Below are 20,830 nucleotides of genomic sequence, written 5' to 3' on the forward strand. Positions count from 1 at the left end.
AAGTTAAGAAATGGTATAAACAATACCTTGTTGCTGTATTCTTACGCGCATATTGAGAGCGGCAGCTAGACATCAGCTGATCTGATCACAGCCAGAAGTAAAACAAAAAGAAGTCAGCAATACTCGATTTTTAAAACACACCCGAAATTCAAAAACAAATGCACATGTTTTCTTAAACCGCAATTAACTATTTGAAGAGTAGCAATTTTCTAGAATAAAATGATGTATCCTAAAAAATTGTGGTTTGCTGACGAAATCGGATACCGTATTTTATGCTATGATTGAAATGGATGTAAACACGGTATATTTTTTTTGTTTCGTATTTCATTGACACTTTAGGAAAACCGATTTTGGTTTCTTTATCTATTAGTAAGTATTGTATAACACGAGAGAGAGAGAGAGAGAGAGAGAGAGAGAGAGAGAGAGAGAGAGAGAGAGAGAGAGAGAGAGAGATTGATTTTTATAATTATGCTTTGTACTCAACAAAACCAATCTTTGCAAATCAAATGTAAACTTTAAAATATGACAAAATATTGCCGACTCGTTACCGAAGTTTAGGCTATTCACTGCCGATAAACGACCCCAGTATACTCGTGAAAACCTTGAATGCCCGAAGGGAAAAATAAAGCTTTATATACTGTACTAAAAAAATAATGCTTTAATATACCATCATTAACACTACCATTAAAATTATCGGAAGGTTGGAGAAAGATAAAGATTGCCGAGAATGTAACCACAATTCTGTTTACATTTTGTCAGCTGGACTCGCACAGTTAACAGTTGATTTCATTGTTGATGTGAAATTTTATCCTTAAATAGGCTATTTATAATGAAATTATGTTAACAAGATGTAATGTTAATATTGTTTTGTATCATTTATTATAAATCACTGTATTTAGGGCTACCAATATACTTAAAAAGATATAGATTTGATACTTTTTGTAGTGCTTGACTAGCAGACTTTGAACAGCTTCGCAGATACAGAAAATTTATTTTTGAAAAATAGCTATCGCATAAAAGGGGAATCGTATAATTCGAACACGTATAATTCGGGACCCTACTGTACACTTAACAAACTAATACCCCTTGAATTACAACACCATGCACATCTCCCTTACCCTTTTATAGTGGTACAATTCACGCACAAACCCAATCTACTGGTACCATTGACAACACAAAACACATATTAAACAATCACACCCCCTTCCTTCAACATCTCAGCTCTCACACCATCCATACCAGATGCTTTTCCTACTCTCGTTTCATCTAGTGCTCTCCTCACTTCCTCTCTTGTAATCTGTCTCTCATTCTCATCTCCTATCACCGGCACCTCAACACCTGCAATAGCAATTATATCTGCCTCCCTATTATCCTCAACATTCAGTAAACTTTCAAAATATTCCGCCCACCTTTTCCTTGCCTCCTCTCCATTTAACAACCTTCCATTTCCATCTTTCACTGTCTTTTCAATTCTAATAATAATAATAATAATAATAATAATAATAATAAAGTGTACAAGGAAAGATTCTCATATTCAATTGATAATTCCCCTGATATTTACTTACATATTTTGTGATTGATGACTACAATTTGAGATTAACAGTATACTAGTGAATTCTCAAATAATATATATCTGATGGAATAGGTGAAAAAAAAATGCAATTGAAATATGTTATGGTGAATTAAATATTTTGAATTTGAGAACAATTTGAGGTTAAGTATCTCAGTCCTCCATGCTTTTAATCTCTTATATTCCAGTAATAAATGTTTAGTTATTTAATTATTTGATAGATCATTCTATTTTCCTGTGTTTGAAATGTTGCTGAGTGGACCTTTAGAGAGTAATTAACTACATGTACTTTGATCCATCTCACAACTCACCCAAACTAGTTGCTCTAAATTATCTTGATTTCCTTAAATTATCTTCGTCTCTTGTCAATTTATAACTACTGCGCCATGCAATCAAAATGAAGACAGAGTCAGTAGCAGAAAGCACTTTAACAAAAATTTACTCTTCATTTCTTGCATCTAGATACTGTATATCAGTACTGTATCTAAGATTTTGAGATGTATGAAGTGCCAAGTAGAAAAACCAAAGAATGAATTAGTCTGTCATTAGTGTATGACATAATGTCTGAAATTTAACTTAATCCAGCACAAATCCAATGAAATTTAACTTATCACAAATCCAAATCCTCCCCAGTCGATTGAATCAGCAGAGCCCACGTTCATGGTAGTGACCCTGATGGAAACTCGAAATACGAGGAAATGACATTCTGATACCCGAGTCCACAGCCTTGGAAGCTACTTCCAAAGCAGTGTTGAAGAAAAAACCTTATGAAAGGAAACATATCAAAATAAAAAAAAAAAGTATATTTCAAAAGTGAAAATATTTAGAAAAATATCCCATAAATGGAAAAAATAAAGGTCTACACATGTGACATTCTAAAGTTCAGTATCCTATGTCCACTGTAATACTAAAACAACTACACATAGAATATGTTCACACCACGCATGTAATGTAAAAAACAATTTTTACAGATACCCCACACTGGTATATTGAAAATTGGTGAGATTATAAATGGACTAAACTTAAATGGAGTTATGGTAAACTATCACCAACTTTGGTGTGAAACCTTCAACAATCCAATAACCCAAAGATAATATCTAAAATTAGTTCCTTACCAATATACTAAACTTTCACTGAAATAAACATGAAACACTGACATTTACATTTTCTTTATTAATTTTACCAGATAGATATATTCAACATGTACAGTACTGAATTGGCTAAAAATACATTTCAAATTGTTCATTATTCTGCTAGTGCAGTGATGAAAAATATTACTCTACATCGTCTGGTGATAATTTTCATTAGTGAAATACCAGCAGTAATAAATACTGCTTCTGAAATTCAAGAAGTTCCAGCCAATCTACTGTGCATCTCACCAGTGACAAAGTCAATAAAGAATACTTCCAAATACAAGAAATCCTTACTTGGATACATTTTCACGGGTATATTCTTCACATTTCCTAAGGCTACGACCCCTACTGAGAGTAGGGCATCATGCCATTCTGATAAAAAATAAATGATTTAGACATTATAAAAATGGTGGGTGTGCTATTATATTTACAATACAGTTATATGCAGAATTATATACAGTATATGCAAATTTTCTTTTTAAACAATTAGTATCTTCCCAGAATTAACATGAATATTTCTACATGCTCAATCGACAGTCTCAATGTTGGGGTTTTATGTTACTCTTACATCCTTTCATGGCAGGAAGACTTCAATGCTCACCAAAATTCTACCAGTCTCAGACAGTTGGCGAAGTTTGAAGACTCCTTTCAACATCCTAAACATTTACGCCTTTCTGCCCCCTCTTTTCCTTGTTCCACCTATAGCTCAGCAGTCGGTTGAAGACTTCAGAGGGACCTTAATCATTCCCAAGCAGCCACACTAATAGTTTCCAGATCAGCTTTTTGTCTCTCTTCCTTTAGCAGAGAAGCTTGCCAATTTTCTTTGTAAAGGTACCTCTCAGTTTCGATACAAGTTTTACCTGGTTTCTTCACAAGAATCAACAGGACTCTTGAGGAGGAGGGGTGCCGACAGTCTTGACTTCCGAGAGAGCTCAACCCGCATGGAGTGTTTCACAAGTTCTCAGGTCTCTTAATGGATTCACTCGACCCTGTGGTAGCCACGGAGAAGCGAGTAGGAAACTGAATATCTTTTCTTGACACTAATTCTGAAAGATAGAAGATCTCTCTTCGACCATTACAAAGAGGAAAGTAGCCACAGAAGAATTACAGTGCAGTAGTTAACCCCTTGAGCGAAGAAGGATTGTTTGGTAATCTCAATGTTAAGTGTATGAAAACAGAAGAGAATGTGGAAAGAATAGGCCAGACTATTGAGTGTATGTGTATGCAAAGAAAAAATGAGCTGTAACCGACAGAGGCATCCATTGTAGTACTGTCTGGCCCGTCAAAGGACCCATCACTTGCAGTAGTATATCAATGGATGGCTGGTGCCCTACTACGGAAGGAATAAGTAGAGATGCTAAAACACTTTTCTTTCTGGCTGCATGCAACAATCCGACTTGTACTCCCCCAAGGGGACAACAGGACCACCAGATTCTATCATCCAAAGCCAGAATATTGGGTCTAACCCAGCTCTCAGGTAGAACCTGTCAAAGGCTCTTTTCACGTAGACTGTAATCTCTTAGCAAAAGACAGCCTTCCCAACCCATTAGGCCTACCTAGAGGAGTACCCACAGGTTTATCTTTGGAATGGTGGTAGAGGCTCAACTGATCATATAGCAAACTTGGTCTGTTATTTGCTGGACTGGACGATGTTTGCAGGTGAGCTACATGATTAAGCTATTTTTTTTAGCAATAAGTTTTTTTTTAGAAGTATCTTCCCTATCCCCTCAAGTGGCGGAAGATTGACAAAATAATGCATTAACCCATGTTCTCATAGGATGATACATGTAGCCAACATATCCTCTACATGGGTACAGGTTCTTCCTTGACCATATACCAGTCCATGGTAGTGACTTAGCCTAACACCGGTCTCATCTTTATGTTCAAGATTTTATGAGGTTCACAGGAGTCACCACGTTTGCTCCTATGCAGGACCAAAGTCCTTTGACATTTCCTGGAAAGTAATCTAGCCACTTAGTTATAGGGACTTCCTCCCTCTTAAGGGTAAATCTCCTATTAAAGGACAAAGGTTTGTATTCTTGTAGGAACAAATCACAAATTATTCACGTAATTTGTATTTTTCTTAACTAAACAAACCTGAATCCTTTAGGTTACACTTTCAGCTACAACCACTCCGCAAGTTCTAGCTTTAAGGTCAAAGTGGCTACTCAGTGTGAGGGCAAGGAAACAGGGCTTCCTTGCCACCTGCCAGTAACTACTAACTCATTATAAATTTTAACAGACGAATTACACCTATGCTAGAAGCTCACTCCTATTAAAGGACTTGGGTTATAGTGTTAGGAAAAATACAAATTGCTGAAAATAAAATTATATTTCTTATATTTGTCTGTATGAGGCTTATAACTAGGGTTGGATGATTTAGGCCATCACAGTTTCCATAGAATATAAAGGAATTATGATGAATATTGATCAACCTAATTAGCTTTATTTTTTTCAGACAGATAGTTTATTAAGATTGATTAAAATTTTACTTATTTGGTAGTGAACATGTAATGATGATTATTGAGTGCTAACCTCAGATATGACAGTTAAATGTTATTGTCATATTTGATGAATACAAAACCTGAATTAGTCTTATCATACAAATTATTCTTATACCTTAGGTTATTATAGTAACCTAATATATTTTTTATAGGTTGTTGTCACAAATACAGTTCCTCATGAAATTCAGAAAATGCAATGTCACAAAATTAAGACTGTGGACATCAGCATCCTTCTTGCAGAATCCATACGCCGTATTCATAACAATGAGTCTATGTCATATCTCTTCAGGAATGTAACACTGGAAGATTAAGGATATTCATGTTTACTGGTAAGATATTGATTGTTATTTATTAAATGTCTAGTGACATCTTTTATGGATTGTTTCTCTCTTTTTAACCTTATCCTTTCGTAGAAAACAAACCATTCATATATAGATAATTCTTCTCTTTATAAAATGTCCTTCTCAGGTCTCTTTAACAGTTCATTAGTAATCTTGCTTAATATTTTGTGATGCTGTTTCTAGGGAAATAGGTATGTTAGGTAATACAGTGCCATTGTAGGAAGATTTGATGGGTTTTACATTGCAGTTGTTTGCCATTGTTAAGCTTAAAGAATCCCTTTATTTGTTTTATCACTGTTACAAAAATAATCTCTTGAAGGATCCAATTCTAGGGCCTTAGAAGTTACTGGCTTAATGGGTGAAACATGGGTATCCATAGAAAGTTATCTCAAAGCATCACTTTTGTGTTGGGCCAGCAATAATCTTATCAATCTATAAAGTCTAGACCCAACTGGAGGAGTTAGGTTAGAGTTAAAAATTGTTCACTGCTTTAGTCAAAGACCCATTGGCCACCTTAGATTTCACAAAAGAGGCCAAAAATGTTGAACCTCATCACTATCAAAACTAGACTTGTTAAGTGCTATTTTGGAGTTCAGTGCTGGCGTGTCATTATTGTCATCATCCCCACTATAATCAACTAGCCTAGTCTTCTCTATTCTCCCTTGTGTACTAAAAGCAAGTTTCCTTTTACATTTTGAATTTTTGATCTGGTCTGCAACTAGAGGAATAGTGTAGCCTTTGAACTCCTCACAGCAGTTATCTAAATCACAATGCTGTCCCTAACACAAGTCACATAAACTGTGGATCATGATCAACCATAAACAATTTCCTTGAACAATCTATGATGTAGGTAACTAGAAAATCCAAAGAACACATCTTTAAGCACTAAAAGCCAAAATATGAAAAAACTAGAATTTGGCACCTGTTGATATCCGAACCACTACACAGAGACTGACGGCAAAGGCAGTATGGCTTGCTAAGTTATTGTTTTATTCCCATAAACCACTTGATGTCTCATTACTTTGCTAGTGGCATAAGTAGATTGGAAGGAAAGAAAACATGAATTTTATTTAGTTTTATGGTTAAACATTATTAAAACTGTGCTTACAGAGAGAAGCAATAAGAATATCAGGGGAGGTTCATAGCAATAAGCCTGTGGAAAATTTATAGATCTGCATTTAGGAAATCATTAAATAATTTTAAACCTATTTACTTTAGATTAATAGAATTCAGAGGATTATTTATTTTGGACAAAATAAAATTGGCAACCTTTCTCTTTACAGGAGCTGTTAACTCTTACAAAGTGTCCAACGGTTGTCGAGCTGTTTGTGAATAGTTTAAAAGTTAATTAGTGGTATAGATTTATATATATATCCTTGAATTATATACAGAAATATTTTGTGTAATTGATGTCTTTTTTGCTTGTGAATTGATGAAATTCATAAGTCAATAACTATATCTATGGTAAAAAAAAGAATTTCATGTCATGACTTGTCACTGCTAAAATGAAGAATTGTATTAAACTAAGTTGTTATTTTTTATGCGCTTTAGCCTGGTAGAATAATTGTCTTTTGCTACATTTCAGATTTTTCATCAACGAGGTCATGCTCGGTAATTTGGAACTATTGTAATCTTTCACTGAAATTATTTTTGACTTATTGCTTAGTATTCTTGCTCTCATGGAAAGTTGTAGGCATCTACTGTGAAGTTTGAGGATACGTTGTGATACTGTATGTATTATATACAGGTGATCTTCGAGTGTATTATACAGGTATTAAATATGTATGTATAATCTACCATCTATATACTGTAATGGGTCACATATTTTAATTTTCCAGTCCTAGCCTCATATCTTCAATACTTTTTACAGCCTTTTATTTAAGGTGTGTCCATACGACCAGGCAGTGCTTGACAGGCAAACTTTATTAAACTTTATTACCAGATAAAGATAGAAGGCAGGAATGAGCAACAACGACGTTAGAAGTGCAAAACTCAAAGGCATGGATCTGGCAACAAACAGTGCTACCAGATCAAGTTAGACCCATGATATCTTTACTTGTTCACTTGTTAAAGACTGGCAAGCAAAATTAAAAACCTGTTTACACACGAGTAACTAACAGAGCTTTGGTTGCAGGAATTTGTTTGTTTCCAGTCTAGTGCAATAATTTTGCCATGGTAAAAATAATATAAGATGGCACTCTGCAAAATTATAATAGCTACATTTTGCCAGGACAAGGAGTATGTAAAAGGTAATGATGCAAGAAGTGATTAGAATAACTGCAAAAAGTAGCCATGTAACAATTTTATGTAAACTGCATGATAACTACAATTCAGACTAGAGAATGTACATGAGAACAGACCCCCTACACATTGTGCAATCTTTTGAAGAAGGTATACAATCATTTGTAATCATGCAGAACATATATGAGGGAGAAGACCAAAAAACTAACAGCTAGATGTCATAGAAAATCCGTTACTTCTGAAATCCTGTGCTTGCCAATATCATTGTTCCTTGTCCAAACTATGAACGTAAGTTCAAGCTTATTTGTCAGAGGAGTTCTTGCTTCAGTCGTCATACCATTTTCTGGTACTGAAACTGTTTACCTTTCAGGATTGTCTGGTTGTGTGGACACAACCTCATAAGCTAGATTTATTATTAAAGGTACAAAAGACTAAAAACACTTGGTAATGTATGTTGTTTTGTATTTGAAGCACCATAAATTATTAATTTTTATTCAGTAATCTTGCAAGGCTGATGTATGTTTACTTTGGTCTCTTAAATTGTATTGCATACTTTTATGCATTTTTCTTTAGTTTTTTTTATTTAATAAACTTTGTTTACAAAATGGTTGATATTTTTTTTTTTTTTTTTTTTTGAGAAAACATGCATCATTGGATATTTTAGTAGTAGTCTGACTTGCCATGTAAAAATACTAAAGTTGTTGAGCATAAAAATAATGAGCTATTGAAATACGAATGTGTAAAATGCATACTGAAGTACAATTTGTGGTTTAGAGCAGCAAAGAAATTTATTTGTAATTAAAAGTAAGTAATCAAGGAATGATAAGTACATTTTCTATTTCATTTATTATAGTACTTGAGCTGTCATTATTTTAGCTTATCTTCTTGGGAATATTGTGAAAGCTATTTTTTTTTTATTGTAGCCATTAAATTTTTTACCATAAGATTTGTTCACATTTTTAAACATGTAGATATCATAAGCATAATTCGAAAGGATACTCGTAAGCTAATATCACTTAATATAGAAGTAGGCCTTATTTTGTAAAAAGTAAACTTCAATTGACTTATGTTCATGCATATCCATCCAACTGTACACAAGCATTTTCCAGTGTTGTATTAAATTGTTTTTAATTTTATTGAAAAAGATTTTGGTGTCCCTGTTACCAAACTAGTCAATTGAGATACTGTGTATGAAATATTTACTGGTAAATTCAGGTTTCTGTTATAATTTACTAGGGTTGAGTTCGTTTCATAAGATAAATTAATTACTTACATAGCAGAACATTCAAACTGAACTTCTCTCTCTACTATGACATGTAATATATTTTGATTCAGAAAATAAATGCTGCTTATGCAATATATTGTTCAGTTGACGGTATTTTATGAATAACAAGTTTCTTTATTACATTTCACCCTAGAAAGGCACAAAAACTTTCATAGTTCTGAGTGAAAGGGAAGAAAATCATATCGCCTGAATTTATATATTTCTGAAGGCTCTGATGAGAAATTTTTATTCAATTTATGTTCAATTCATTGTTAATTTCAAATACTTGATGTCATGGTTCATTTCGATAATGGGAAACATTTAGCATGGTCCCATTCATGTATTACAAAAATATAATCACTGTATCAAGGGACTACAGGTGTAATCTCCTCATATCTTTCTAGTGGTACTTCTGTGGAAGTTAAAAGACTATTTTGTGTGCTACCAAGTCAAACAAATATTGATTAGTTGGAAAAAAACCATCTTAAAACACCTTCAGTCTTAGTATCATATACACTCCATAGTATAGTAATTAAATAGAATGGTATTTATAAGTCTAAAGGAAGTATACCAGTCATAAGATTTCAATATTCTCTTCCTGTCATGTACAATAAATTCTGTGGCATAGTAAATCTTCAATAGCTATAAATTATTTCTTGGGTACTAAATATTAATGTCTCACACACATACTAATTATTCATTAGTTTCCAATTTTTTTTCATAAAAAAATATTTTTAGTATCCTACATCCTAAATTGAGTTTTAGCTTATGAATCAGTTATTTAATACAGATTTTTTTACGAGTTTTTCTTTTAAAATTAGTGTCATACTTTTTTGCGTTTTATCTTAAAATTAGTGCCATACATTTTTTTTTTATTAATTTCAATTACATAAAAACAGACTAGATTATTTAATACACTATCAAGTACTTCTAAAGAATTTGGGTTAATACCTTGTGTATTTGTATTCAAAGCATACTTTTCCCTGTTTATATTGTCAGTGTCTTTTTCCAAGGGAATCATATCAGTTATAGTTGTACAATAATACTAGCAGGAATATTGTCTTAATTTTTGTTTTGTTTTTGTTTATTTAGGTTTAATATTGTTTTGTGCATGGGTTTCTTTATTATAATATTTCTCTAAATGCATATATCTTTAAGAAATAAACTTAAATTTTTATTTCTGCAATCTTTGTTGCCTTGCAAAGTGTCAATGAGTGTGTGAAGCACTTTCTTTTAGTAAGTGCTAGTATATATTCCATTTTGAAGTCTTAAGCCTCTGAGGTCAATATTGTGATAATTTGTACCACTAACATCTAAAGTCACTGGAATTTGTATAATCCACACCAGACATTTGTGCAATGGGATACTTCATGACTGTGAAGACCATTGCTCTAATTTATTTATTCTTACACATAAATAAATCTTTCATCCTTAAAATATGCAGATGTTTTTAGCACAAGATTGAACGGCCATTAAATTTGTTAACGTGGTAGTTAACGGCAGGTGAGAAGCCCTGCCCCTCCATTTGTCAGAAATCCTCACTCTGTTTTTTGATCACAGTGAGTATGGGACATACTGTTATGCCCTTTTTCATTTTCTTTGTCTTACAGGAAGTGAATGCTAGCTGTTGTGATAGATGTAAAGCAAAGATTTGTACTTGCAGGGGAAAGGGTAGTCATTGCAACTAGCGTATGTAACGTAACCCACATACACGCTGTGCTTCTTATAGGTATCGTGATTGTTTACAGTCAATTCTTTACATACAAAATAGCAAATACTTGGAATACACTTCCAGCGGATGTATTAAACAGTAACACAGTAAATGAGTTCAAAAATAAGTTAGATAAGATCATAAGAACTCTAAATCCTTAAACTAAATTGCTCTACTAAAGAGCAAACGGAGTCTCTGCAGTACTAAAAAGTCTTTGACACACACACACGTTTTTGTGACATCATCACAAACTACCTTGTCTTCACACTCCTTTCCTCCCCCCCTCTCTCTCTCTCAGGTGAGGTTGTGACACACACACACACACACACACACACACACACACACACACACACACACACACACACACACACTCACTCACTCACTCACTCACTCACTCACTCACTCACTCACTCACTCACTCACTCACTCACTCACTCACTCACTCACTCACTCACTCACTCTCTCTCTCTCTCTCTCTCTCTCTCTCTCTCTCTCTCTCTCTCTCTCTCTCTCTCTCTCTCTCTCTCTCTCTCTCTCTCTCTCTCTCTCTCTCTCCTGTAAAATATATAGTACAGTATTGTACTGTATATATTAGGAAAAAACAATGATATACTGTAACTTTCGTTTTTAAAGTATTATCTTGCGGTGACGGAGATTATTAAACTGTACAGTATACTGCTTCCCAGACATTCAACATTCACTCAGGTGTTCACTTTGGTAGCAGCTTGGGTTGAATCACAAGGGATACATCTGTTGATAAATCTCAACGATTGGCTGATCAGGGCCTCTTCCTTAGGGAAGTCGTTGCTACAGGATCAAGATCAGAGTCTCGCATTTTGTCGTGATCCGGGGATTGTGATAAACTGGGAGAAGTTGAATTTCATACCAAAGCAGAGGTTGAAGTACTTGGGCATGCTGATAGACTCTGTAGTAGCGAGTGTCTTTCTGTCAGACGTTTGCATCAGCAAGATTAAGGTGGTTGCATGACTGTTCAAGATAGAAATTCCAGCTCAGCGCTGGCAGTCTATCAGCAACTTTATTTCTTGCTGAAGAAACTCATTCAACACGGGTGCCTCCACTAAGATCTCTTTAGTGGTGTTTGAAGGATTAGTGGTCAGCCACCAGGGATCCCCCTTGCATTCCTATTCCAGTGGGACAGGAGTCCTGGAACTATCTTATTTGGTGGTTGAACAAGATAAACCTCACCCAGGGAGTCCTACTCAACTTGCCACCTCTGGACAGGCTGTTTACTGATGCATCAAAGGACGGGTGGTGCACACACCTGAAAGGCCTAGTCATCTCAGCGGTGTGATCCAGAGAAGAAGTGCAACTGCACATCAATGTCCTCAAAATGCAAGCAACCTTTCTTGCATGTCCAGCATTCCAAGAACAATTAAGGAGGAACTTGGTTGTGTTAATGAGCAAGAACACCAGTTTATGATTTTTTAATAATTTTATTTTACTTAATAATCTGCTTCTCAGGTTGTAGGCTATTCTCGTTTTTGGGTCTCCACCCTGACAAAAAGCAAGCCAAATGTTTGTCAGGTACATTCTTAGACAAAGGTATCTGCACTAACAAATATCAGTTATCATTCATTCTTTGTAGAATCCCTTTGATCTTCATAAATTTTTGCTTCTTTCTTCCAGTGTGTACTTCTATCACAGCTCTCATTTCACTTTTTATAATTATGCTTACTCCAATTTATCTTGGCTGACTCTGACTTCTCATTTTGCTGTGAGAAGTTTCATTCAATTTTCTTATAAATTTTGTTTCCAAAATTCTTAGTACTGCTTGCTTGTTTACAAACTGACAGGAATTAGGTTCAGTTTCATTTGCCAAATTCATGATTTACAACAGCTTTGCTTTTTTATGATTCTTCTGCACTATCTTTGCTCTAAAACTTGACAGCGTATGTATTTCTCATGAATCCAGTATTACTGAAGTATCAAAATCATGACATAATACACAGTAATGTTAATATATAATGAAATTCTCTTCAATACTGGCTATAAGGTCAAAATACCAATGTAATAATTTATTGTATAAAAACTACAAAGTTTACAAATAATACTATAAAATTTACATACATGAAACTTTTGACTTGATGGTCTGATTAGACTATTGAATGATATGAAAAACCATATTTGCCAACATTTGACCCTTTAAATAAGATTATTGCAGTTAACATTGCACCTTATGAGAAGTTCAAGTTTTAGTAATAAGTATGAATTCCATCAGAGGAAACCACAAACTAGAGTGGTCTGTCAGACATTACTCAAAACTAAATTTATATATGAGAACCCGTTTTAACATCAATGTTCAACTCACCCTCACAAATATATTACAAACAAAAAGAAATATAGCTGTAAGAAACTAACTTTTACAGGTGTAAACAATAATTGTTACCTGGACATTGCCTTTACTCTATTTTCCACCACTGCTCCCTCATCCTGTCTCCAACAATATATAATCATAGTTTGCATTAACTTGTGTTGGTGAAAAAATGCCCTAGTTTGCATTTAATTATTTTTAGTAAACAATGTTTTAGTGCATCCAAGTTGTCAGCACCTATTATATAAGGTTACAATGTGTTTTCTATATACAGTGGAACCTCTACATACGAACGTATGTACATCCGAATTTTCCAACATCCGAAGTAAAATTCGAGCAAATTTTTTACTCTACACCCGAATTTTATTTCGACACACGAAGTAAGCAATTTTCGTCGTACTGGTTGTATCCGAATTTTTCGACACGCGAAGTACAATTCGAACACGTTCCTACTCTACACCCGAATCTTTTTTCGACACCCGAAGTAAACAATACCCGTACGCGTAGTTGGTACTCATAGCGCCGGATGTGTTTTTTATTTCCGCCGATAGAAGGCAGCACTTCGACCTCGGAGGGACCCTCAATTAGCGTGGCTTGGGTCAGTCCTCTGTTCTCGTTGGCTTCATGCGGTTGTGCCCTGTGCGTTCTGGTATTACTGTACTGTTTTAATCGTGATTTTTTACGTGCATCCTTTTACGGTAATTTACGTAAAGTATGGGTCCTAAAAGGCTTAGTTTTGGTAGTGGTAGTGGTGAGAAAAGGAAGAAGGAAATGCTTTCTTTAGACGTAAAGCAAGAAATTATTGAAAAACATGAGCGTGGCGTCCGCGTGAGTGAACTTGCTAAAGAATATGGCCGTAATATGTCGACAATCTCGACAATCCGGAAACAGAAGGAAGCCATTAAAGCAGTGAAACCTTCTAAGGGGATCACCATCATTTCAAAACGTCGTAGCCCTATCATAGAAGAGATAGAACGACTTCTGCTAATCTGGATCAAGGACAGAGATTGTTGGCGACACCATCACCGAAACCATCATCTGCGAGAAGGCGCACGCCATCTTCACGGACTTGAAGGAGGAGAGTTCAACCGAACCTTCCTCAGACGATTTCAAGGCATCTTGTTCGCCACGGAGAGGCTGCTAGTGCGGACACAAAGGCTGCAGCTGACTTTGTCAAGAACTTTAAAAGGATCGTGCTGGAAGAAGGCTACGTGGAGCAGCAAGTGTTTAATTGTGATGAAACCGGGCTGTTTTGGAAGGAAATGCCCAGTCAAACCTACATCACCGCCGAAGAGAAGAAATTGCCAGGGCATAAGCCAATGAAGGATCGGTTGACTCTTGCCCTACGCTAGCGGGGACTTTAAAGTCAAGCCGTTACTGGTTTACCATTCTGAGAACCCTAGGGCCTTTAAGGCACACAACGTGGATAAGGACCAGCTTCATGTTTTCTGGCGATCCAACTCGAAGGCCTGGGTCACTAGGCAGTTCTTTATGCAATGGGTTAACCAAGTTTTCGGCCCTTCTGTGAAGAAGTATCTTCATGAGCAGAGATTGCCTTTAAAGTGCCTGCTATGCCTTGACAATGCAACCGCTCACCCTCCCCCGGACTTGAAGATGATATCTTCGATGAATTTAAGTTCATAAAGGTGCTGTATCTTCCACCGAATACCACCTCTATCCTCCAGCCCATGGACCAGCAAGTCATCTCGAATTTCAAGAAGCTCTACACCAAGCACCTATTCAAGCAGTGCTTTAATGTCACGCAAAGCACAAACTTAACTTTGCGTGAATTTTGGAAAAGCCTCTTCAACATCGTGCACTGCTTGAAGATCATAGATCAGGCTTGGGTGGGATTAACTCGACGAACCCTCAATTCTGCCTGGAAGAAGCTGTGGCCTGATGCAGTTTCTCCCCGAGATTTCGAAGGTTTTGACCCCGAACCTGATCCCGTGGTGGGTGCAGCGGAAGACGTAGAGGAAATCGTCTCCCTTGGCAAGTCCATGGGTCTGGAGGTCGACGCAGATGACATCACGGAACTCGTCGGCGAACATCACGACGAACTTACCACAGAGGAGCTCAAGGAACTCCATGCTATGTCTGAGCACATGAGTGATGACGAGGAAGGGATCGAGGAGGTAGAACATGTGTTAGGTTCGGCGCAAATAAAAGAGGTCTTAGGAAAATATCAAGACGTGGTCGACTTCATCGACAAATACCACCCCAAAAAATTGCAGGTTTGTCGTGTAGTTGCGCAGTTCGATGATGTTTGCCTAACTCACTTTCGAAACATTCTGAAAAGCCGTACCAAGCAACTATCTATCGATAGCTTCTTTAAAAAAACTACAAAGCGAACTCGTGATGAAGAGGATGGTAGTGGTTCAAAGAAAACGGCAAAGAGTGAAGCGAAAGAAATTCAATAAATTTTAAGTGGAGAGAGTGAAAGTGACTAAAATTAATCATCAAAAAGAAATAATGAAAATGTAAAAAAAAATATAAAATCTAAAAATAAAAAGTAAATAAGCTAAGTTATGTTAAAGTTCACTTAGTGTAAGTTAGAATAAGTTACGGTAGTGTACGTTTATCGTAGTTAACCTCTCTACCTCCTCGCCGCCCGTCCGTCTCCTCTCTGCGTAGCAAGACCAACAACACCTGCGCTGGAGTTTCTAAGGTAAAGTGACGCTAAAAACCTGTTTCTTATTTATCATTTTTGGATAATTATTCTTTTTTACATGTCTATTATCTAATTTAGTGTGCATTATTCTCATGGGTAATTATGTGTAGTAATTTATTAAGGAGTTATCATAGGTTTTTGGGCTCAACCACGGATTAATCCTATTTCAATGTATTCTTATGAAAAAATTAGTTTCGACATCCGAACATTTCCTACATCCGAAGTCGGTTGTGGAACCGATTAAATTCGTATGTAGAGGTACCACTGTACAAATGTTATTTATAGTTTTTATATATTAGCTGCATAATAAAGAAAGTAGCTTCAACATTTTATATCGTAATCGTTGCATATCAGTTATGTTCCTACTGAACTTTACCTTTCATCAACTTTTCCATTTTGCCACTGCTACTCTGTCAGCCAACCTCCAACTCAATCTCCTAACATAAATGATCATAATCTGCAATAAATTGTACATAACCTACTATTATATTATACTACTGTACACATGTTACAATTTTTGCTAATAAATTTATATTTAATTAGGCTTACAATTACTCTGATACAAGGAGAGAGAAAGACGCTGATTGTAGCTTAATATTTGTAAGCTAGTAGACCAATCTGTTTTAGATGCTATAATCATAGCCTAGATTTTTTTTATACTATACCGTATATATTATACAATATAAATACTGTAAAATTTGTACAGTTTAATCTTTAATATTTGAGTCCTAGTTGGTAGGAAATATCTTTATATATGGGCAAATAAAATAGTGTATAAAAGCATGTGCACAGTAATATGTGGATAACAGCTGGTAGGAAATGTCTTTATATATACAGTATATGGGTAAATAAAGTTGTGTATAAAAAGGCCTTGAAGATTGATCATATGCTAAGATTTCCTCTCGAAATAATAAGCACACCCTGCCATAAATTTACTAAAAGTTGACTACCAATAAAAAGTAGGATTAGTTATAGATGTTCTATGCTGGGAAAAGGTTGGCAGCTGTATCATAGACAAGATGAAGTTTGTAAGATGGGTAAAATTACATTTATAATTTCATGGGAGTAATTCATATAATCAACAGTTCCAAAACACCCTCCAATAAACAAAAGTTATATCATAAGACTGCCTTAAACTTAAAATTTTAAATGAATAGAAAAGATGGCAAAAATCCACCATGACTGTACCATTAAATTCTAAACAGAGGTCTTCGTTGTTTCATGGTAGGTATGTGTTGGCCAGGCCATCTTCGAACACGGCGAACTGACTCGCGTAAATGTTTAGGTTGTAAAGGCCCAGTTTCTCCTTGTGCCTCCATTACATCTAAAGCTGGAAGATTAATAACATTATGCAGCATAATAACATAATTACGCAAAAAATTTAATCATGAAAAAGTAATTTTTTCAAAAGAAGAAACCACTTACCATGTATTTCAGCTGATGGAACCCAAGGTTTATTGCTATTATCTTTGAAACAATCAATCACACTTGCTATTTCACACTTCTCTCTAATTATTGATGCTATAGTGGGTTGACAAATGTATTTAATTACGGCGTTTAGTCTTGGAATTTCATTGCGTCATAGTCAATACAGGCCACACTAGGGATTTAAACAGACGAGGTTGTGACATGATAAAAAACTACACCTCTCTCTCTCTCTCTCTCTCTCTCTCTCTCTCTCTCACTACAGTACCTTGTCTTCACACTCCTTTCCTCCTCCTCCTCCCCCCCTTCTCTCTCTCTCTCTCTCTCTCTCAGGTGAGGTTGATAATCACAAACTACCTTGTCTTCATACCCCCCCCCCTCTCTCTCTCTCTCTCTCTCTCTCTCTCAAGCGAGGTTGGGACATCCATCACAAACTACCTTCTCTCTCTCTCTCTCTCTCTCTCTAAGTGATGTTGTGACATCACAAAGTACCTTGTCTTCACACTCCTTTCCTTCCCCCTCTCCCTCTCTCTCTCACAGGCGAGGTTGTGACATCATCACAAACTACTTTGCCTTCACACTCCTTTCCTTCTCTCTCTCTCTCTCTCTCTCTCTCTCTCTCTCTCACGCAAGGTTGTCATATCATCACAAACTACCTTGTCTTCACATTCCTATTGCGTGTCATATCATCACAAACTACCTTGTCTTCACATTCCTATCTCTCTCTCTCTCTCTCTCTCTCTCTCTCAAGCGAGGTTGGACATCCATCACAAACTACATTCTCTCTCTCTCTCTCTCTCTCTCTCTCTCTCTCAAGCGAGGTTGGGACATCCATCACAAACTACATTCTCTCTCTCTCTCTCTCTCTCTCTCTCTAAGTGAGGTTGTGACATCACAAAGTACCTTGTCTTCACACTCCTTCCTTCCCCTTCTCCCTCTCTCTCTCACAGGCGAGGTTGTGGACATCATCACAAACTACTTTGCCTTCACACTCCTTTCCTTCTCTCTCTCTATCTCTCTCTCTCTCTCTCTCTCTCTCTCTCTCTCTCTCTCAAGCGAGGTTGGGACATCCATCACAAACTACATTCTCTCTCTCTCTCTCTCTCTCTCTCTAAGTGAGGTTGTGACATCACAAAGTACCTTGTCTTCACACTCCTTTCCTTCCCCTTCTCCCTCTCTCTCTCACAGGCGAGGGTTGTGACATCATCACAAACTACTTTGCCTTCACACTCCTTTCCTTCTCTCTCTCTATCTCTCTCTCTCTCTCTCTCTCTCTCTCTCTCACAAGCGAGGTTGGGACATCCATCACAAACTACATTCTCTCTCTCTCTCTCTCTCTCTCTCTCTAAGTGAGGTTGTGACATCACAAAGTACCTTGTCTTCACACTCCTTTCCTTCCCCTTCTCCCTCTCTCTCTCACAGGCGAGGTTGTGACATCATCACAAACTACTTTGCCTTCACACTCCTTTCCTTCTCTCTCTCTCTATCTCTCTCTCTCTCTCTCTCTCTCTCTCTCTCCTCTCGTGACATCATCACAAACTTCCTTGTCTTCACACTCCTTTCTCTCTCTCTCTCTCAGGTGAGATTGTGACATCAAAAACTACCTCATCTTCACATTCCTATCTCTCTCCTCTCTCTCTCTCCTCTCCTCTCTCAAGCGAGGTTGGACATCCATCACAAACTACCTTCTCTTCTCTCTCTCTCTCTCTCTAAGTGAGGTTGTGACATCACAAAGTACATTGTCTTCACACTCCTTTCCTTCCCCCTCTCCCCTCTCTCTCTCACAGGCGAGGTTGTGACATCATCACAAACTACTTTGCCTTCTCTCTCTCTCTCTCTCTCTCTCTCTCTCTCTAAGTGAGGTTGTGACATCACAAAGTACCTTGTCTTCACACTCCTTTCCTTCCCCCTCTCCCTCTCTCTCTCACAGGTGAGGTTGTGACATCATCACAAACTACACTCTCTCTCTCTCTCTCTCTCTCCTCTCTCTCTCTCCTCTCTCTCAAACCTAATAGTGCTATGAGCTGCTGCTGATCTGCAAGAAAAAACCAGCCGGAACCTTTCTAAAGGGCTCGCAAAATTATCTAATCAATTGGTCATGAGGTCATCTGGCTGCCACCTGCCCCATCCTGAGTTAAACATCATCGAAACAGTGTGGGGCTATGTGAAGCAACAAGTGCGTTCAACTTTGCAGAGATTCACTCGAGCAGGTCTGCAAGCATGGCTCCAGGGGGAAAAGCTGGTCGCAACCAAGAAGATCCAGATCGTTCAAAGAACAGTACTGGTCATCGGACAATATACATGAAGGTCTGGAACCCATCATCATAACTATGAACAGTGATGACGAGGATGATCTATTTATCCTGTCACATGAAATGAAAAAAATGCATACCAAATTATTGACATTATTTCCCCACCTATCATATGTATACATTTGTTATCGATTCCCCTCTTCAGGTGCATGGTATTCATCATTTATTATATATTGTTCAGAGAAAAAGAACACTTTAATGTAAAATTTAAATAAGACCTAAATAAAAATTGAAATGAAAATAATAAAATACATAATGAAATTGAGAAAAAACCACAAAAGTGGGAGATATGAGTTGGGAATGAATGAAAATACAAGCAGGGAAGTGAGGTTTAAACAATGAGGTAAGATGGGTGGGTGTGGTAAGAGGGATAAGTACCCCAAAAGAGCTTATCCAAATTAATTTGTAAATATTGACGGGATACTTTGATATGTCCTAAAATCTATGTTTGGACATGGAATTTTTTTTATAAAAAATTAGTCGATCGATTAGTTTGAAAGATTTTAGCAATAAACCTTGGGTACAGGTGGCTGAAATAAATAGTAAATTCCCCACATTTGTAATCTAATAATTTCCATAATACATCATTCTCCATCAACAAAAAATATATTAAAAACAATTTGTTTAAATTATATTTTTTTTTCTTCACTCAGATGATGTTCACATTGCTTGTCCCCAGAAGCTCAGTTTATTGATGTTTACCACCCCACCAATTTTTTCCATTCCCTTTCTTTTCCAATGATTCATGCCCCAGTAAAACAATGAAGCAATCTAGCACTTAATAATAACTAGCACACTAATAGTTGCCCATACAGTTTTGCGGTGAAAAGTATATATTCCCTATTCTTCAACATCATAAGTCAGTGGATGGGTATGTATATGAACATAAGGTGAGTATAAGAATAAATATTAAAATTAAATATTAGTCTGAACCTTTCCTGATACAGTACTCATATTGCTGACACCCATACTCTGATGGCGACTGGACACCAGAGAAGGAAGGAGATAGATTAACAAAAATCTTAAATGCATAACAAAATTCAAGACTTTAGGTCTAGATTTTAAAAGGAATCATCTAATAAAAAGATTTATATAAGATTTGGATGCAGCTTTGGTGACTTCTTAAACCGAAACCTTTCACAGGAAATGACACTGCCTTTTGGACAGAGGACAATTTTGACATTCTAACATCAAATGGTCAATTAAGATAAGTACCTGCATTGTCCAGTTTGTTGAAAAATTACTATGTCTCTTACATAACAAGACAACAGTTTCTAATAAAGGGGAGTGGAAAAAAAAAATTGTAACTGACCTAGTCAAAAAACT

The 20,830-nt window shown here is 36.4% G+C and overlaps 2 protein-coding genes across 10 annotated transcripts in view; one reads left to right on the top strand and one right to left on the bottom strand.

Moving 5' to 3' along the window:
- Positions 1–10,230, top strand: part of LOC137618196 (phosphoribosyl pyrophosphate synthase-associated protein 1) — a 143,221-nt gene extending 132,991 nt beyond the window's left edge. For 4 of the 7 annotated variants that reach the window (XM_068348286.1, XM_068348281.1, XM_068348285.1 and 1 more), the window contains 2 exons: positions 5,360–5,536; positions 6,832–9,157. In XM_068348286.1, the coding sequence (XP_068204387.1) occupies positions 5,360–5,518 (159 nt within the window). In that variant the 3' untranslated portion in view covers positions 5,519–5,536; positions 6,832–9,157. Of the gene's footprint in view, positions 1–5,359; positions 5,537–6,831 lie in introns of all 7 variants that reach the window. The other 3 variants (XM_068348284.1, XM_068348283.1, XM_068348282.1) reach the window with 2 other exon arrangements.
- A 1,226-nt stretch (positions 10,231–11,456) lies between these two features.
- Positions 11,457–20,830, bottom strand: part of LOC137618197 (transcription initiation factor TFIID subunit 11-like) — a 123,348-nt gene continuing 113,974 nt past the window's right edge. For 2 of the 3 annotated variants that reach the window (XM_068348289.1, XM_068348287.1), the window contains one exon: positions 12,789–17,097. In XM_068348289.1, coding sequence (XP_068204390.1) covers positions 16,958–17,097 — 140 coding nt within the window. In that variant the 3' untranslated portion in view covers positions 12,789–16,957. Of the gene's footprint in view, positions 12,047–12,788; positions 17,098–20,830 lie in introns of those variants that run through there. The other variant, XM_068348288.1, reaches the window with a different exon arrangement.

Source organism: Palaemon carinicauda, chromosome 24 (genome assembly GCF_036898095.1).
Source record: "Palaemon carinicauda isolate YSFRI2023 chromosome 24, ASM3689809v2, whole genome shotgun sequence".
NCBI lineage: Eukaryota > Metazoa > Arthropoda > Malacostraca > Decapoda > Palaemonidae > Palaemon > Palaemon carinicauda.